Source organism: Lottia gigantea (genome assembly GCF_000327385.1).
Source record: "Lottia gigantea unplaced genomic scaffold LOTGIsca_325, whole genome shotgun sequence".
Taxonomy (NCBI): Eukaryota; Metazoa; Mollusca; class Gastropoda; family Lottiidae; genus Lottia; species Lottia gigantea.
In genome coordinates this window covers 1-19,937 of record NW_008709094.1, presented here as the reverse complement: position 1 = coordinate 19,937, position 19,937 = coordinate 1, and the positions used below count along the sequence as shown (strand labels likewise).

Here is a 19,937-nt window from a genome sequence, read left to right as displayed (position 1 = left end):
AAAGATTTATCTGATATCTGAAGTCAACTTCACCGTTCACCTCATTAATGTTACTTTTTTATCAAATAAAAAAAAGGACAGGATATATTTCATACAAATAGAGCAGGCCCTCTATAGACTTTCAGCTTTTAATAACAAAACAAATAAATATTTACAATTAACAGAAAATAATACACAAATAAGCAAAGATTGAACCCCACGGTTTGACTTGGTCAAAGTTAACAAGTTATATACATGTACAGGTATAACTCTGATTCTTATTCTGTTAAACAACCTATGTTAATTGATAATAATCCAGCTTACTTACAAAACACCCCATATATTCATATAAGATAATCAAAATGTTAGCTATCACAGTATGTCAATATAGCAAAAACAAATTCTATAGCTTCTAGGAACAAACTCCTTGGTTAATTCAAATTTTATGGATTTTTTTTTTAATCTATTTATAAAATTTGACTTTAAATCCAAATTAACATTTTTATATAAAACCTATTTAAGTTTCAGAATTCAGAATTAATGTTTTTTTGAAAGCTGTAAACAGCTAAGTGGATTTAGGATTTGAAATAAATAATCAAAAAAATCTGGAAACCAATAATCCTTAGTCCAATAATTTAACCCCACTGTTAATTAAGATCCACACAACCACTGTCACATTCCCCAATAAAAATCATACAGATCTTGCTTTTGCAGTAATATGAACTAAATGTCTTTGTCCATTTACACTATTAGAATTAACCAGCCGATCATGGATTTTTGTTCCTTCAGGTTTAACTAATGATGTTGACTTCACTGAAGATGGCTTATTTGAAATATTTGTTCCAGTTCCTGTTTTATTCTTTGAGGGCAAATTATCCCCACTTGCTATGGCATTTACTGGAGCTGGATTTGAGTCGTGTTGCTGAGTGTTTGTTCTTGAATGAAGATTATTGAATACTTTTGTTGTTGTGTTAACGGGGGAAATGGTCGATGATGGGACACTCGATGTTGCAGCCGGAACGTGAAAAAAATACAACTGAAATAGAAAAAAAAAATTTAAAGCCATTTTATCTCTAGACAGTCCACAATTTGAATAATGTCTATTAATACCTCAACTCTATTCTAATATACTCTACTACTAGGTCCAAGGTTTAAAATGTAGGCCTACAATAACCTTTCCAAATTACTTCCTTCTGCTCATTTTACTAAATATTACAATACAAATAAACAAAACTTTAACCATGAGCCAGCGCATTATATTGAACAGTAACTTGTTACTTTCAATCACCCTAATCTCTACTACTAGTACATTGTTGATTATCTCCCTTTTCACTGACTAGTTTCAATAACCACATATTCAAACCTACAACTTACTATACTAATGTCGCTGTATGATTAGAATATAGATATACGTCCATAAAAATAACACAAAATGAAACCCTCCTCAACTTCTTTTTTGTGATTTTTTTTTGTCAGAGGAAACTTACCACAAAACCAATGGCTAAAGCAGCATGGAAAATAAATATCACTGCCAAAATTGTCAGTGCCACCTGAAATATAACAATAAACATGTCTTAAGATCTTATCTAGGTGGTAGAAAGATAATGTTATAAATTTCTAAAGTTATTATTCATATCAAACACTCCTGTGATCAGAGATTTAATCTAATTTTGACGAGGTGATATTTGTCACTGTATGAACAAAAACCTAAACAAAACAAGGTAACCAATATTACAAAAGGACAGAAATCTGACTGAACAATTTAATAAGATTTAAAATCAGTTGACTTTGTTTCCAAAATATTCCTGAGTTAAGTCATTGTGAAACACAATCAATTCAGACCCAAACTAACAAACAATGTACTAAAATTAGACTTACATGTTTGGTATCATCTTTAACAGCAGGCCAGAATGTTATAATCAATACACTACCAGATAATACAGCTCCTATTATAACTAGTATCCATTGTAACCAGTTCACTTGTATTACCCATAATATCTATACACACAAAAAAAAACATTGTATCTAACTTATGAAATACGTTCAATATCAGCTATTTTGAATATTCAAAATAGTCATACAACTGTTGTGTTGAAAGATTGCCAAGACCAAAATGTTTCATATTAGTTAGAATTCACCAATATTACCAATATTATGACATTGATTTAAGTGAAATTGTGGTAAATAAAAATACTGATAAAAAATGGTAAAATATTTAGACCCCTTTTTAAAGGGACAGATGCGCCATTGATGGCACACCTGTCCTTTTAATGTTTGGACTGTCTTCAATAATCCAATCATATGCAGGTTTGGAAACATTACTTACTGATATTGGAATATAAATAGCCAGAGAATAACCATAGACACAAATAATCTCCAGGAATGTATATCGAACTGATGTCTGGTTGCCTCTCCACCACAGTATACCATATAAAAACAATGGTATTAACCACCAATAACTAAATATAGCAGTAGCAGCTAGGGACACTGAAATACATTAGAAATCAAGTGGTAATGTGAGATGAGAATAAGTCAGAACAAGCACCTGCCTAGGTCACTGGGGGATGTCGTTTGACTGTATATCACGGACACAACCAGCAAACCAACTTTGTCTGTTTTTGACAAGAATTCATCGGACATCAAATGGTATAAAACAAATCAATCACAGACTATTGGTCAAGATGCTTTATATAACATTGAATATACATTGTCATTGGGGAAATAAAAGAGCCTATTTCTACGAATAATCAAGGGGAATGAATACATTTACTGCACTTGGAGGAATTATAATTTTTTCTCATTATTCAGATCTACATAAGTTCAGATTGGTAACATTATTCTAATGAGCTGATGGAAAGAATTCATTACATTATGATAAATATTCACTACACCTTTATGAAAATCATATTTCCACACATAATTAACAGAAGCAGATTGAAGATAGTTGGCCAGATTTCCAGCTATAGCTGTGGTAAAAACTAATGTTAAACAAATCCAAAATGGTCCTGAAAGTAAAAAGTAGTTCTTTGATCCTGCCTTTATTAATTCAATATAGAAGTATTAAATATAGTATTAATAAAAATACATCCAATCCAAAAAGAACACTTGAAATAAAAGGTTGGCAATACATTATTATATCGATCTTAAATGAAGAAGTACTTCATTATGTAACTGGTACTGGGATGTTGATTTGGCTCTATATGCTAGACATGAACGATGGGGCTGCTGAAATGTCCTGAAACGGTCAATATCCTCTATCAGACATCAAAGTATAGATTAGCCATTACATGGCTTTCAATGTCGGTCAAACGCATAATTTAATGACAACTCTAATGAACTGGTATCAGGTATCTTGGAAGAGTAAACATACCCTGTCTGACACCAACAAATAGCTGTGCCTTTTTTTCCATGGAGTATGAAATGTTTAGCTGAGTTATATTAAATAAAAGGTCATAATCTATAAAGCTGTAGAAAGTCATTAGAGTAGTTCAATTTTGAATTCAAAACAAACTCTGCTCTGAATTTCAAGCAGTTTTTGATGAATTATAATATTTACCATAGAGATCTGGATTGGGTCTGATGTGTGTGACTAAATAATTCCTATTAGGTAAGGGTAACATAGAACCAGCAACTCTGTGAAACACTTGTTTAGAATCAACATCAAAAAACTGTTGGTAATACTCAAACTTCCAAAAGGAGGTGATGGCCTTGTCATCTTTTAATAACTGAAGAAATAAATTGAAATAATGCAAACATATAGTGTGTTGAAAATATTGGACGTTTTCAATTTCCATCAAAGCAGAAATAAAAAATGAATAAAAATTTACTATTTATCATACACTAGCTATTTCAAAATAAACTTGTCAAATTGTCTCCAAAAGTACAATAAATATCTTTGTACAGTTATAATTGCATTTACTCCTTAAGCATATCTTGAATATGATTTCTCATGCAAAGCCTGCTATATCAAAATATATCCAGACTTGTCATCATGTGTTTATTTCATGATTAAGCTCATTCTTTCTATTTTTTAGTTCTATAATAGCATCCATTTGATATGTGTTTCTCTTAACAAAAGAAAAAGTTGCTTTATACCTCAGACTTGTCTGAAATATCTTCATCAGAATCAGCTGTATGAGGAAAATTTGTAAATTTATGTGTTTGGCCATCACTTGTATCTAATTCATCTTCTTCCAATGGAAAATCTACAAAATATAAAAAGTCCTCATAAAGTACACAATTTTCTTCTGAGGACAATCCATGGAATTTTGTTTCCAAAATAATCAACTATTATCATGTCCATTGTGTTCAAATTAAACCAAAATCATCTAAACTCAGAATGACAAACCTTGAAAATGGAGTTCATCTTTGCTCTTTTTTTCTTCCTGCAATGATAACAAGTGAATACTTTTTAAACCATAAAATAAAAACAAAAACCAGATTATTTCAAAATTCGTCCACGTCTTGTTAATATACCAGAGTTTGTTTCATTTCTAATACAAAAAGGGGACCACCCACCAAACCAATATATAACAGATGTTGCAGGACTACAATAAATTAAATTTAATGTTTCGTGACATTTAATAATGATTATTTTAAGAATAACTTATTCAATAAGTAAACCTTGTCTAACAAAATTTAAGAGAATATGGGGAACAATTTACTATGCACTATATAGTTGGTCTTTAATATTCTGGCTGTCTTTCGCTCATATTAAATGTTAGTAGAAAACATAAATTATCAATCCAATTTAAAGACAATGTTAACATAACCTAGCTGATCTGCGACTGTATTCTCTCGCCAAAGTCAACAAAAATACATCTGAATATGAACCCTACAGTTGCACACTTCAAGAATCAAATAATCAGAAGTTCTTATATTACATTTAGTTTCATATTTGGTTGAGAAAATCAATTTGATCTAAAACAAAAGGTAAGAAATAATATCTTTTCATTCAAAACATTACCAAAAATTGAAAAAATCGTCTGCTATAAGTACAGAGTAAAACTTGACACGACTGACCTACAAATATTAGCCAGGTAAATCTAAAAAAAAAACTGTCTGATTTAAGTATTACTTAACTGTAAAGCTAAGTTATGAAAGAATTTTTGTTTGAATTGAAAAAATAAATTACATTTAAGCCAAGCTCCACGTCGATGTCAGATTTAGACGCCATTTTAACTAGGATTTGTCATGAAGTGTCATTTTCGTATAATCGAAAATTTTGATAATTATGAACTGTCTATATGGAAGCATCAGTTGATTAAAATACTTCAATCTAAACATTAAATGCTTCCTTTTCTATAATAAAAATCTTGAAAGATACGAAAACTTGAAAAGATATATTCCATAAGGGGCATAACTCTCATAAGCAAAATTCAAGCAAGGAAAACAAAATTTTATTTATTTATTTTTCAGTCCTGGATAAATTCTTGTTTCTTATTACGGTTACGGTAAACTTTTTCACATGAAATTTTTGGTAGGGTACTCAAGTATTGAATATTTCAATATTGTCAACTTGATGTTCATCTTTCTTACCTTACATGGAATTTGCAAATCTTGAGTGAAACCCCTTAGGTTTAGAAGTTGAGTGGCTTAATCTTCATATGATAAATCAATGTTTCATTTATCAATCATTTTCTCTTTTCTTACAGAATGGCAGTTTCAATACTTTCTAGATAGGCCAACTGTGTAAATGAAAATGGATCTATATGGAACAGCCAAGGTTCCTGTTGATATGAGCATGTTTGCTTCAAGCCATTCCAATAGACCACCTTCAGCAGTTTTAGATCATCAGAATGACAGCTATAAATATATTAATGTTCCTATAATTGGTCGTGTTAGATGTATCAAAGATAAAAATGGAATGATATCATTGTTGTGTGTTTATTTGTACTGGTTATATGGAACATTTACCACTTTATTTATAGTTTTAATCCCTGCCTATAATGATGGTCTGATTTCATCTATATTGATATACTGTAAGTATCAGCTCTAGATCAGTAGAATTAGTCCCTTCCTGCAAATAGAAACCAAATTAAGAAGAAACTTGACAAAGGCCAACGGCTATATGATTTTTCTAAGAGGTACCCAATGGAAAGGAATAACTCATATTTGATTATTGAGATTCTAAGCTCAAGTTTTGCAAATTAAAGATACTATAAATTTTTTATTTTTCAGTTTTTTTAGCCATTGCCTTTCTTTGTTTATCATCATTAATTCGTGCCAGCACAATGAATCCAGGAACAATCCCTGCTGAAAGTCAAATTCAGGCTTTAGGTAAGGCAATTAGATTCTTCATGGTTTTATTTATATTTTTAGTATTGATATTTGCATTGTGGGACTTTAGAAATTTGAATTCAAAGTCTGGTACTTGCAAAAGCATTCATATAAATAATTGAGTAGTAAAACAGTTAACTGTCTCAAGTCAATATTTATCTTGAAAGTGATCTTGTTTGTAGTGGATGATTCCTGGACATACTGCAACATTTGTCAACGAAAAAGACCATTTAGAGCTCATCATTGTAGAAGATGTAGACAGTGTGTGGCGAAGATGGATCATCATTGTCCATGGTTAGTTCTAATTCTTCAACAGTGTTGTAGGAATTAAGTGGCAGGATTTGCTGCAAATTTAGTTCACAGTTTAGCACTTTTTATTATCTAACAGAGTAAATTTGATACATCAATTCTTTGTCTGAAATTTCATCATTTTAAAACATTGCATTTCCTGCATTTTACTTTTCACCCTGTTCATTTTTCTCATGATCAAGCACTTAAAAAAGTTCAGTTATTCTCTCACTAAGTCTGATCTTTAGTTTGTCAGAATTGTATTGACTCACTATTCTCATAATTTAAAGTAATACTATGTCTTAGAATGAACATAAACTTTAAGAATTTTAAACATGGCCAATAAGAGCATTTATTCATCAGTAGATATACCTGGTGTCATAAATAATATAACAGGATCCTTATATAATCCGATAAATCCAAAAAACTTATCCATAAATATGCAATTAACTATTGAAAACGCTTAATATTACCATTAAGCGTTTTTCAATAATTACCTAGTTTTATGAATTTTCCAATTTTCTAGATTTTACAGGGATTCTGTTGTAACTTTATGACACCAGGTAAGTTCACTGATGAATATATACTCATATTGAACATTTCGAGAACTTAAATTTTATGTTCATTCTAAGACGTAGTATCACTTTAATCAAACTGAATACCTTTGTATTATATACCGGTATTTATTATTATTTATTAAATTTCAGGATCAACAACTGTGTGGGTGAAGCTAATCATTATGCCTTTGCTTTGTTATTGTTGTATGCCTTCATGTTTGGTTTATTATCATTCATTCTGTCAATGTTACATTTCTGGGTTTTACCACGATGCATCTCCTGTGATAGGGTAAGTTACTTTTGACATTGAATAGTTTCAACAGGGTTCATGGTTGAAATTTTGTCAATGCCTGCTTGTTGGAGCCTGAAAGTATTTATCAGAGTACAACTGAACTTCTATAGCAAATGTGTTGTAAAAACCCTAACCAACAAATTATTAGAGATTAGGTTGAAAAGAAACCTGTTACTATTGATAAACAACTAGTCATTATTCAACAGAAGGCACTGGCACAGGGTTAAAGATTATAAGATAAGTTTCGACATTAATGTGGCACCCGCTTCAATGTGGCACTCAATTAAAGCTAATAACAGATCAACGCTCCCCACTTGTCCCCTCCTTTCCATCTCACTAATTAAAGTTTTAACTTTTTTTTTTATATTTTGTAGGAAGTGTTTTATATCAAACATAGTATCTGGTTTATGTATATATTGACAGCATTAGGTTTAAATATGTTCTTAGTCATGGGACTTCAATTATTCGGGACGCATTTTAATTTATTAATTGTAAGTATGTGTTATTAATTATTTTTTTTAGAAATAAAGACGGTCCATAAACCACTTGATAAAAAAAATGTGGCCTAAGTAGTGTTTGATAATCATAACAGATAATTTGAACAAATTTCCACATCTATGTATCTCTGGGACTCCATTTTTTAACTGCAGCAAAAAGCGTATCCTTATTTAAGATTTCAGCAATATCCTGGACTGACGGATTTTCATAGTTTTCTTATGCTATAATATAATTAATTTACAGGATAGAACAACTTTGCAAAATCTTCAAGGTACACCAGAAGATGGGTGAGTAATTCATACTTCATATTTTTTCCTGCAATACAACAGTTACAAAAATTTCTGAGCTATTCATGAAGCGTTTAATATATAAAAAAGATTATTTCCCTTTGAAGACAACAGCCTTTGTTATTGGATAGTAAACTACAGTCAAGCAAAGATATTTCTGATTCAAAACATAAACACAGGCAGTTCACTTTATTTTTAGGTAGAATAGATTGTATAGAACTATGCAGACTAAACTTATAATATGTTGATTACAACTAAAACTGACTAACTGACTGCTCGTGTTCAATTTTTGAATCCGACCTGGATGAGCAGAAATATCTTTTTTTGATCTATGTGATGTTGTCTTGACACTTTGTGAAACTCAAAGCCATTATTGGAAATGGTAATGGTTATTATTAAAAGGGCATGCTTACTCTTCTTCAAAACCATTTTTATGTGAGCTGTATTCTCGAAAACTAAACTAATGTCGACTTTAAGTGTCCCAATCATCTCATTATTCAATAACTAAAATCAATTTTACATAAATCTAATATTTATGATATCAGATAATACTTATTCTGACATAACGGTAATCTTCAAAGAAAAACCTCACCTTTGACCTCAGCCTCACTCATACATGACTGTACCCGCACCTCGCTTCCATACGACCTTGAACTTCCTCTTCCGTTTTGTCAAGAGATATTTCATGATTAATGATGATATATGGTCTATTTCCAGTATAACAATAAGAAGTACATTGACAGCCTATAAAGAATTATTTGGTAGAAATGCTATTTTATGTTGGTTGTTACCCTGTAGGAGAAGAAAATCAAATAATTATGATCTTCATCAAATTTAATTTTTCATCTGGAATATAGAATTTTTATTTTCTCTTTTTTTAAAACCTATTTATTTTTACTGTACAACGAGTCTTATTTGACATTTCTTTTTATGAATTATAAATTACAGTCAGTCAGAGCATTTGTTCTTTACAGTCAAGACATCATTTGCTTGGTTACTTAGAGCAAATAATTCTAGTTGACCCAGCTGTAAATGGATACTGATAATCCGGGAAAATTGTTATCCTTGTAAAATATAGATTTTTCTTAATTTCTTTCTTTTCATATGAAATGAAGTTCTAATATGCATTCCAGTAATCAAACATACAGTCATTATTTATATGATTTAATTGTCTTTAAAGGGACACTACCTCTTAGAATGGAAAAAAGTCTCAAACTTGGTCATCAAGTGTATATATTCATCAGATGGATATCATCAGTCAGGTGTCATGACTAAATAATAGCATCTCTATATAAGAAGATATATCCATAAAACTAATGAATTATTAAAAAAAAACCTAAGCTTTTTTCAAGATTACTTAGTTTAATGAATTATTAATTAGTTCCATGGATTTATTGGATTATACAGGGATTCTGTTGTATAGTTAATCCACTTATGAACATAGACTCGTTTTGGCCATGTTAAAAATTCCAATTTTGTGATCATCCTTAGAGGTAGTATACCTTTGATTGTGAAACTGATATTTGATTTTATGGTTGAAATAAGTTTGTTTTCAGAATGCTGTGATTTCTGTTATGTTAAGTTAATGATTTTAAATCAGATGGTCTATATAAGACTTGATATCATGTTTGTTTGTCTAATAATATATTTATTGAAGTATTAATGAATGAAACTGCTGGACTATATACTGTGGTTGTTATTTGTATTTTTATAGAAATGTTTGTATTTTGTATAGTTAAAAACAGTAGGTGTTCTTTGTGGTTTTTCTCACTCTAATATTTATCAAAATATATATATGTCTATATCATAGAAGATACGCAACTTATTGGAATATTATCTTCTTGTATTTAGTTTTTGCATTTACACATAAACATCTTTGGTTGACTGTACAACAAGTTATAAAGTAGGTTCTTAATTTCATAATACATGTAGAATAAATGACCAGTTATTGTATTTATGATGGCATATTATGTTAATAGAATGTTCAAATATATATTTTTGTTTCTGTTTGTTTAAAATCAAATAAATCCGTGTTACTCCAACCTTTTAACATACTGTAAATAGATGGGTCACCCATGTCTGTCGGTCCGTCCACAATTGCTCGTAAACACTCTACAAGACAATTCTTGACGGATTTTGACAAAACTTTGTATAATTGTTCGTAATCACCTAAGGATGAACCCTATTGAAAATCAGAAAAATCGAAAAATAGTAAGTATCAGTATTGCCCTTGTTTTTGAAAACATGTCAAATTTTTAACTCGTAAACACTCTAGAGGACACAATTCTTGATGGATTTTGACGAAACTTTTCATTAATGTTTGTTATACCCCAAGGATAAACCCAATTGAAAATCAGAAAAATTGAAAAATACTTAGTATGAGTTATTGCCCTTGTTCTTGAAAACGTGTTCAATTTTTAGCTTGTAAACTTTCTCGATGGCACAATTCTTCACGAATTTTGACGAAACATGGTTTGAGTGTTCGTTATAACCTAAAGGAGTTACTGCCCCTGTTCTTGAGAACGCGTTAAATTTTTAGCTCTTGACCACTCCAGAAGACAGAATTCTTGACGGACTTCAACGAAACTTGGCATGAGTGTTTGTTACCACCAGCGGATAAACCCAATGGAAAATCAGAAAAATTGAAAATATTTAGTATGAGTTATTGCCCCTGTTCTTGAGAAAGAGTTCAATTTTTATCTCGTAAACACTCTTGAAGTCGCAACTCAGATTTTGACGAAAATTTGTGAAATTGTTTATTATCACCCATGAATGAACATTGTTCTTGAAAACGCGCTCAAATTTTAGCTCTTTAACACTAAAAGGCATGATTCTTGCCGGATTTTGACAAAACTTGGTTTTATTATTCAGTAATTGAATATTTGCCTTTTAGAGTTTTCATGAGCTAAAAATTGAACACGTTTTCAAGAACATGGGTATTAACTCAATATTATTCAGTATCGCCCCAAAGAGTTCAAAAGAAGTGTATAACTGAAGGTTAATTAATTCATACTGGTAATTGTTACTGTGCTGCCAAATAAGTTTATTCAAAATCAAAGCTGCCAGTGGGCGTATGTAACCTTTCCTGGCAAGCTATCTTTAAAATTACGAGACAAATATTTTTTTTACCTTAGGCACTAATACGAGCACCATTTCAATTTTCAATCAGACGTCTGTGGCTCTTACAATTCCTCTTAAACTATGTGTTTTATGTCACCAGTATCGCAAATGTCCTTATATCAATAGCAAATTTGGTTTTAGTAAACCTCTTTACAATCACTTTAATTCCAGAAATTATTTAGATATAACTCACAGAAATCATTCAGATGCTTACCCAGAAATCATTCAGATGTTAATGGGGGAATTTATTAAGCGGCTCCGATTGCATTTAATCTATAATGATATCTATAACTATTGAAAATAATGATTAGATAGAAAAAAGAACTGAAAAAAATGGTCGCAGTATGAACGTTTATATACATTTGGTAATCTGTTATCTGATGTGAATTATGCTTAAAGATGGGTTCCCTTATTTTCATTTATGAAAACGAAAATACTAATACTTAAGTGAATAGAAAGTAGCGGTGTTCTAATGACTTGGAAAATACGAGTTTGTCTCACATGTCCATAATTTATTCATAATTAGCTAAATTAGAAGAGAATTTCCAGCAGAATTCCAAAAAGTGACCGATCAAGAAAGGTCAAAAAGTCTTTTTTTGTTTATCCAGACAGTCATACATGGACATTTATGATTGATTAAAACTCTTAATTACATACAATTTAAGAAAATTAATGATATGATAGAGAATTCACAATAATTCACCAGAAACACCTATTAATTAAATAGTTTGCTTAATTTGATACTAAAAAATAAGGAAACCCATCTTTAACGTTTCTAAAACCAACATTATCTTGATATATTCCCTAAAATATTACTTACAAATGCATGGAAAACTACCCCGATATGTAGTCGAACATTATGACCGAAATCTCTTTGCTTTTTTTTAGGAAAATTGTATTTAAAAATGCCCCATCATGAAATATATTGTTTAAATGTCGGTCGATAAAATTTTCAAAATATATAACATGTTTCTGGATAAGTCTTTGGTGAAGATTAACGTGAGAAAAGATTTCCATTCACAAACTCAGATCGATCAGGTCTGAACTTCAATAAGATGAGAAAAAATGGCGAGATAATCTTGAAATTGTTGAAAAGTTTTGTGAGTACACGAACCACATGTTAATAATACTGAGATACGAGACCAAAGGCATATTTCAGCTCGTCTGTAAGTGAGAAATAAAGAAACAAATATTAGATGATTTAGGAAGCGGATTAAAAAGGGCGTGCAATTCATGGTTACGAATGACCCCCGAGTCTTCGTTTCTCATATTGGATTAATGCCTAATCTTTTGGTCTGTAGATAATCTCGCCTTGATCTTGTAAGAAATCATTCGATTTGAGCTCTAGGTTCATGTAACCACTGTTCAATTTTCCAAGTTCATCTCTTTTAGGGATTTGATAAATAAACAATGCATTGACTTGGGTTTTTCACCGATATTTATTTATTTGTATATTCGTTTCATGTTATTTTAAAGCATGTTGTTGGTTGATAACAGTTGTACCAATGAGACGTGCCTTAAACTGAGGTTTAACTAACATTTTCAAAAACCAGATTTCAACACCTTCTGCCAAGAAATCTCTATATTCTACTTGACACAATCAATAAATTTGGTTTGTGACAATGCTGCTAATCGCGGGTATAGATTTTGTACTTATCTTCAAGTATTGGATAGAGAAAGTCCCCATCGAGTCTATCCGCAAGCACGGAAGCGCTCTTTGCAGTTTGATCCTTTATGTTGCGGGGCATATTTTATGATGGAAAGTCAAACAGTCGTTGTCTTTGATATGGGTAGTAGTTTGAATACCGTATAAATACCACGTGAAAGTTTCAGGTAAAGATAATCTGTACACTAAGTATTAAACTTGTTTACATTAGAATCTAATAGATCTTACTATCACCTGTTAGTTTTGATTATCTTTAAAACCTAAAAGCCATCACTAGATTATCTCCCCCTTTGTCTTCACTTGTTCCAATATTGACAGTTGTGTCAACAATGTTGTCGAAACTTCGCCAAATTCTCTCTTTTTCAAGGTTTTGTGAACTAGTGGAACGCAATGAACGCTCGCCCCCATGTGTACTAAAATGTCACATATGAATTGATTTATAACAATGATATTCTTATTTAGTCAATCAGGATTATAATTCAACATCTGCAAAAGTCAAGCAGTCTTTACAAGCGAGAAGCGATACAATAGGCCAAAGCTGGAATCTGTATTGTCAAATAAAAGAAAAATATTTAGATTCCTTTATTTTCTAGATTTTATTTCACTTCATCTCAAGACCTCACAATGCCCTCTCTGATATTCAGTTCATTTTAGACTTGTTCGACGTAAGAATGTGAAAACAAGCCTATAAAAATATACCCTTTTAATTTCAAAACACAGAGTAACGACTAATTGAGAAATTTTCACGTTAAAAAAAAATAAGAAATTGATATATGACAACTTTCTTTTGCGTATACATTACATCAGTACCCATTCTGCAAGCAAAACTTTAGCTCGAGCTATAATTGGGCACCACGGACCCAAAAACAAGGGAAGGACCGAACCATTAATTTTGAAAGTTGGTTCTCATGCACCTGAATTTTTTTACTTTGCTGGTGACGTAATGTTTTATTTCAAATTAATTTTTCGACATAACCCAAACAAATTGTATGTCTTGATACTTATTTATTTATTTTCCAGTTAAATTCTTTAAACCAACCACTTGTTAAATAGGTCATCTCATTAGCACCGTAGGTAGTCTTTACAGCCACTGTAACGACTAGAAAACAACTCTTTAAAAACAGTTATGAAACTTTCCAAAAAATCGAAAACGTTGCTTAAATACGTAAGACTTTGACCGGGAAACGAAGCTCCGGGCAGTAATTGTTAGAAACAGATAGTCTGGAAGAAGGGGGCTGATAGAAAATTTAGTTAAGTGATTTAAAGAAGATTCACTGTCATATTGTAAAAAAAAACAATTAACCCCCATCCTATCTCTCGCGTACTTATATCGGCATTTCTAAAGTATTATTTCTGTGCACCAAGAACAAAAGATCAGACACCTGCAGCACGTGGATATATTATTGTTCTATAATTAATACCAGTTATGTGAAATAAAGTGAATATGCATGTAAGTTCCATATTGTTTTTATATAAAGCGTTACGTTTCAGTAAGTTGTTAAAGAATTCCCCAGACGTGAACAGTGTAGGCTAAGTTCATCAACAGACTTGTAGAATATGTTTTCTCACCAAAGAATGTCTGTAAGTAGTATTAAAGAGAGTTTATAGCTCTGGTATGTCATCTATGCAAAACATATTACGTTGTTGCTCGCAAGGTACGCATGTCTTCCATGTACTGCATGGTCCCACTTCAACCTTGTTCCTTTTCTACAAATAGCAATATTACTTATATTTACGATTTCGCCAAAACGATCTCCAAAAATATATTTTCCAAATTCAACAAGAATTGATGATTTGAACGTTTGATGTAGGTTATGCTTTTATGATTTCCCATCGATGTGTATCCTAGTGTAGACTTAGTCAAATCGTTTCATATATTTCTTCGTTCGACTACCAATTCTAACAAAATCATTCAACAATATATTACGCAGTCATTGTAATGAAATAACTTCATGAAATATCATTATACCAAATGAGCGATATTCACCATTTCGTGTCAGATTATATCGAATTGCTAAGATTGCATATTAGAAACATTCTACTCTTGAAGTAAGTTGAACATCTAAACATCTTCAGAATTTAAATAGTGTAATAAAGACTCGTCTACTGATGAGATTTCTCCAACCACCTGTTTTCTGAAGAAATATATACGAAAATAACTTGTCTAGCTCTGGTTAAATATTTCGTCTGCTGTACAATTATTCCACATGCTACGTTTCGTAAGTGCACGCGCCTAGCTTCATGAGAGGAGGATGCTACAAGGTGGTCGGTATTATTGAGGCCACGAATCTAGGCCCTTCACCCAGAAAACGCCACATTTCATCTTGTTAAAAGAGGTTTAAAATATGCATGGTCAATTAGAATTCACTTTCATCAGACAAAGAAATGAAATAAGACGTGTTTCTGGAAACTATTACCCACACGTTTCTGTCTGTATTGATAATAAACAACTGATTTCTAACATGCACATACATTTCACGTGAAAATCAGACAGTTCTGTGATGCTTATCCCGAGGATATGAGAGCTGTGAGATTTCTACTGGAATAATTCATTCACAAATGCACCACACTCGATTTATGAATGTCATACGACATAAAACTCAATTCATTACGTTTATTTTATAATGAATGTGTATTTGCAAGGGATTTGTATGTATCAAGGTTTAGTTCATCTGAAATTTATATTCGATAGAAATCCTTATACATGTATTGAAGTCTCTACTTAAAAATTTGTATATGATCATTTTCATAAATTTATTTGATCTAACAGACAACAACAGAAATCCATCAAGCCGATAACACCGTCTGATCGAATCGTGTTTTGGTGAAGTTACTTTCACTTGATCTGAAATTGTAATCGAGTCATTTAAAACCCAGCCAATCAACTGCTATGATCTGTATTTCAATCAGGTTGTGGAAAACCAATACCATTACATTATCAACGTATAAACCTAAGAATACATAACCGATACAAGTGACCTCCTCGTACATCCCCATTTACATGTTTGAAGAACTCAGAAGAATGCGCCCTCGAAAAAGCAAGAGGGGGAGGTGAGGTGGACCGTACTGGCTTGTATTGTAACACAGGGACTATACTCTAAAGCACTTTTCGTGTCATCGGAATTTTACCTTTTCAAAATTCGAATCCACGACCATCCGAATTCAATAGACGAGGCCATAATACTTAGTAAATAAGGTCATAAAGTTATGAGTTCTAAACACGCTATGTTGGTGTATATCACGTTGGCGAACACTGCGATAATGTAAAAGGTAATCAGAGCTAAAGAATCAGGTTTAATTAATTGAAATTAGTCTGACTGGTAGAAATGGAAGTTTTTATTTACCTAAAAATAACTCACACCAGACTTTCAGACACAATTGAAATTTAAAACTTATTTTATTTTTTTTTATCTTAGTACAAATGCATGTGGTTTTCGTTAAAATTTCAACAGACAAGAGGTTCTCGTCTAATTAATCTTATTTGTTGTATAGTGTTAGTTATAGGCTATCTATATTCACTGAGAAGTCGGGCAATAGTTCTAACTTTTAGTCTCAAGTCTGGATTCAACTTTTCTTTTACTCTGTCAAAATTAGACATGAGGCTTTAAGACATAACTCTCGGGACTGTGTGTCCCTTAGTAGTAGTGGGTAGCTATGTCTTTCATCGGACAATTGACGATGAAAAAATATTTTAGGTACAAAAAATACAGGTATAAGAAAAATCTGACAGATTTAATTTCTATCAACTCTAGCATTGTCTGCCTGAATGTTACGATTCGTCGTGATATTGGGGTAGAAGAAGAACGTAGAAAATAACGTTGAAAGACGCCCCTTATTCGAAAAGATTTGAAAATTTAATGTTCAACTGTTGCTTAGTATATTTCAGATTCGTTAGACATGCCATGGCGAAGAACAAATTAGGCGTGCATTATAATCACAGCCCCTACCATAGTGATATAAAAAAACCCACAAAAACAAAGATGATCGTTGATATATTATTGGTACTCATGTTAAACTAAAATCTTCACGTTATAAGAAATATTCGCATTATAATCCAAAATATACGGTATGATGCCATCTACTAGAGCCATAACGATATAGTCTAACAACAGTGGTACTCGTTGATAAATAATGATAATATTTGACCAAATCCCCACCGTTAGGATTAAGATATGCGTATTGTAATCACAAATATACGGTATGGATCCATCTACCAGACACATATTCACCATCACCATCACCATTGTGAATGAAAAAGTACGCTCAGTTATCACAGACCATGTTGATATTATTCAAAAGATATAAGTTCATATATTTAGAACAGTCTTCTGACTATGCTATTTGACTAATCCTCACTGTAAGGTTGATAATGTGCGCATTATAATTACAGATTTACAGTAAAATATATATTGAGCAAAGCAATGATTTAAGAACAATGGTATTCGTTGATAAATGATGTATAATATGATATTTGACTAAATCCCCACCGTTAGCATTAAAGGGACAGGTCTGTCATTTTGGGTTTGATTTTAGTCTTGATTATATGTAAATAGTCTTCAAGTACTAAAAATTAGATAATTCCTTTAAAAATATTTCAAACTAGGAATTTTACTAACTATTTCTATATATGTCTTTTCTATATATCACAGAGTATCTTAAATTGAGTCGTCACTTCATACTCAGATAATTCTGGACACACATGGATTTCAAATTTCGACGGTAAGCTGTGAACACTTTTCACTGATTAGCTCAGCTAAAAAATTACAGTTTCTGATTTGTAAAAATGGCCTACCTGTCCCTTTAAAACATGGGCATTATAATCACAAATATACCGTATGCTGCCATCAACAAAACCATATTGATGTGACTGAAGATTAACGATCTTCGTTGATATATTATAATACTCTTATATGACTACAATCTTCACCATTGTGCATTGTAATCACTGATTTACAGTACATCAACTATAGCCACGTGATATATTTAAGAATAAACTAATGACGATCTTATTTGACTAATCTTCACTGTAAGGTTGATAACATGCGCATTGTAATTACAAATCTAAAGTAAAATATATGAACCATATTGATATGAGTTGGGAACAAAGGTATTCGTTGATATATTTAATGACAATCTAATTTGACTGAAATCTTTTCCGTTTCAGATGAAAGAGAAAATTTCTGTTCTACTCGAGTGAGAAAAATCATAAAACATAAAATAAACGAACTGAATGGTAGGAACTATAATAACAAGTATTCTCTGATAACAACTAGTAGAACGATGTAGTTACATTTTTCTGTCAAGTTTCCCTATCTGTTATAGGTAGAAAACATTAAATAATTCCTGAAATCATGGTGCTGAACTAGGGTTAATTTAACTCTGACACAGTTCGCTATCTTATCAATCTAGGTGTAATGGTACAGTGGGTAGGTTTCGGGTTAAGAGTCAAATAACTTTTAACTGATTCTTACTTAATTCTTTACTCTTTTGTACTGAATAAATATGCTCCTCGCATGGACGAGGAAAAAAGAGAATACAATTTGCTTTTACAATCTGAGATTATTATTTTTTAATTACAATAACGGTCCGTTTCTCTAAAAATCGCAATAGGTGCAGAAAAGTAAGACGTAAAACTCTATTCATTTTCATTCTAAAAATCGTAATAATCCTCTCTTCTTTGCCCCTTTTCTTCCAAAATGGCAAAACCACTTTATTTCAGATTCGATATTTTTTTTTTAAATCAAACAGCAAAAGAACACCTATGTTGAAGATGAGAATAATATTTTATTAAACGGGTCCTACTTAGGACATTATCAGACTCTTGTGCGGGTTGGACCCGACCTACGTCAAGGTTATGGTGTTTATAACCCCATGTGTGTGTTCTAGAGATTCTATCGAGTTATTACAGTCCTAATGTTATGTCTATCATATGATGAATATATCTCTTTAATGATAATGATCTACTAATGATTATTACTATAATTTACTAGTTACCTAATAACAGTCAATACCTTCGCTAGAATCATATGGTAGAACTCAGACAGGGGTATCGGGGAATTGGAACCTGTTTCACTCGAATCCTTTTCTCAAAGGTCAAATAAATCTCGACACTAGATTAAATTTATTGAAATAAAATATATTACATGGAAATCATTCAATATCTTTTTGGATCTGTTCCATTTGGACTGGAATTTGCCAAACTAGAGCCGAAATGAAAATCCATACAACTTGAATCCGACACGCTTTAATCTGACTTTTAAAATCGGTAACAAAAGCATTGATATTGGTAACATTATGCTATAAAATGCTTAATTTGAATATGAAGAGTAAACCTCTTTAAACTGCTATTTACACCTAAATCTGATACACTTGAATCTGTTGCACTTGCATCTGATACACTTGATTCTGTTACACTTGATTCTGTTACACTTGAATCTGATACACTTGAATCTGTTACACTTGAATCTGTTACACTTGATTCTGTTACACTCAAATCTGTTACTCTTGAATAGGTTACACTTGAACCTGTTACACTTGATTCTGTTACACTTGATTCTGAAACTTACACTTGAATCTTAAAACGTGATTCGGTTACACTTGAATCTGATGCACTTAAATCTGATACACTTGATTCTGTTACACTTGAACCTGTTACACTTGAATCTGATACACTTGATTCTGTTACACTTGAATCTGATACACTTGAATCTGTTACACTTGAATCTGATAAACTTGATTCTGTTACACTTGATTCTGTTACACTTGATTCTGTTACACTTGAACCTGTTACACTTGAATCTGAAACTTACACTTGAATCTTAAAACGTGATTCGGTTACACTTGAATCTGATGCACTTAAACCTGATAAACTTGATTCTGTTACACTTGATTCTGTTACACTGATTCTGTTACACTTGAACCTGTTACACTTGAATCTGAAACTTACACTTGAATCTTAAAACGTGATTCAA

The 19,937-nt window shown here is 31.6% G+C and overlaps 2 protein-coding genes across 2 annotated transcripts; one reads left to right on the top strand and one right to left on the bottom strand.

Moving 5' to 3' along the window:
* Positions 1-1,451: 1,451 nt before the first annotated feature.
* LOTGIDRAFT_227472 (hypothetical protein) lies at positions 1,452-5,156 on the bottom strand (the record flags this gene model as incomplete). The annotated part of the gene is made up of 8 exons (XM_009058133.1): positions 1,452-1,529; positions 1,858-1,977; positions 2,306-2,466; positions 2,871-2,984; positions 3,536-3,704; positions 4,075-4,184; positions 4,328-4,364; positions 5,114-5,156. Coding segments are annotated over 8 exons (832 nt in total), but the record flags the coding sequence as incomplete, so codon positions are not given.
* Positions 5,157-5,680: 524 nt separating this feature from the next.
* On the top strand, positions 5,681-9,018 carry LOTGIDRAFT_175635 (hypothetical protein; the record flags this gene model as incomplete). The annotated part of the gene is made up of 7 exons (XM_009058132.1): positions 5,681-5,960; positions 6,160-6,258; positions 6,441-6,552; positions 7,254-7,392; positions 7,770-7,886; positions 8,137-8,180; positions 8,898-9,018. 7 exons carry the CDS (start codon positions 5,681-5,683, stop codon positions 9,016-9,018), a joined length of 912 nt encoding a protein of 303 aa, XP_009056380.1.
* Positions 9,019-19,937: the final 10,919 nt, after the last annotated feature.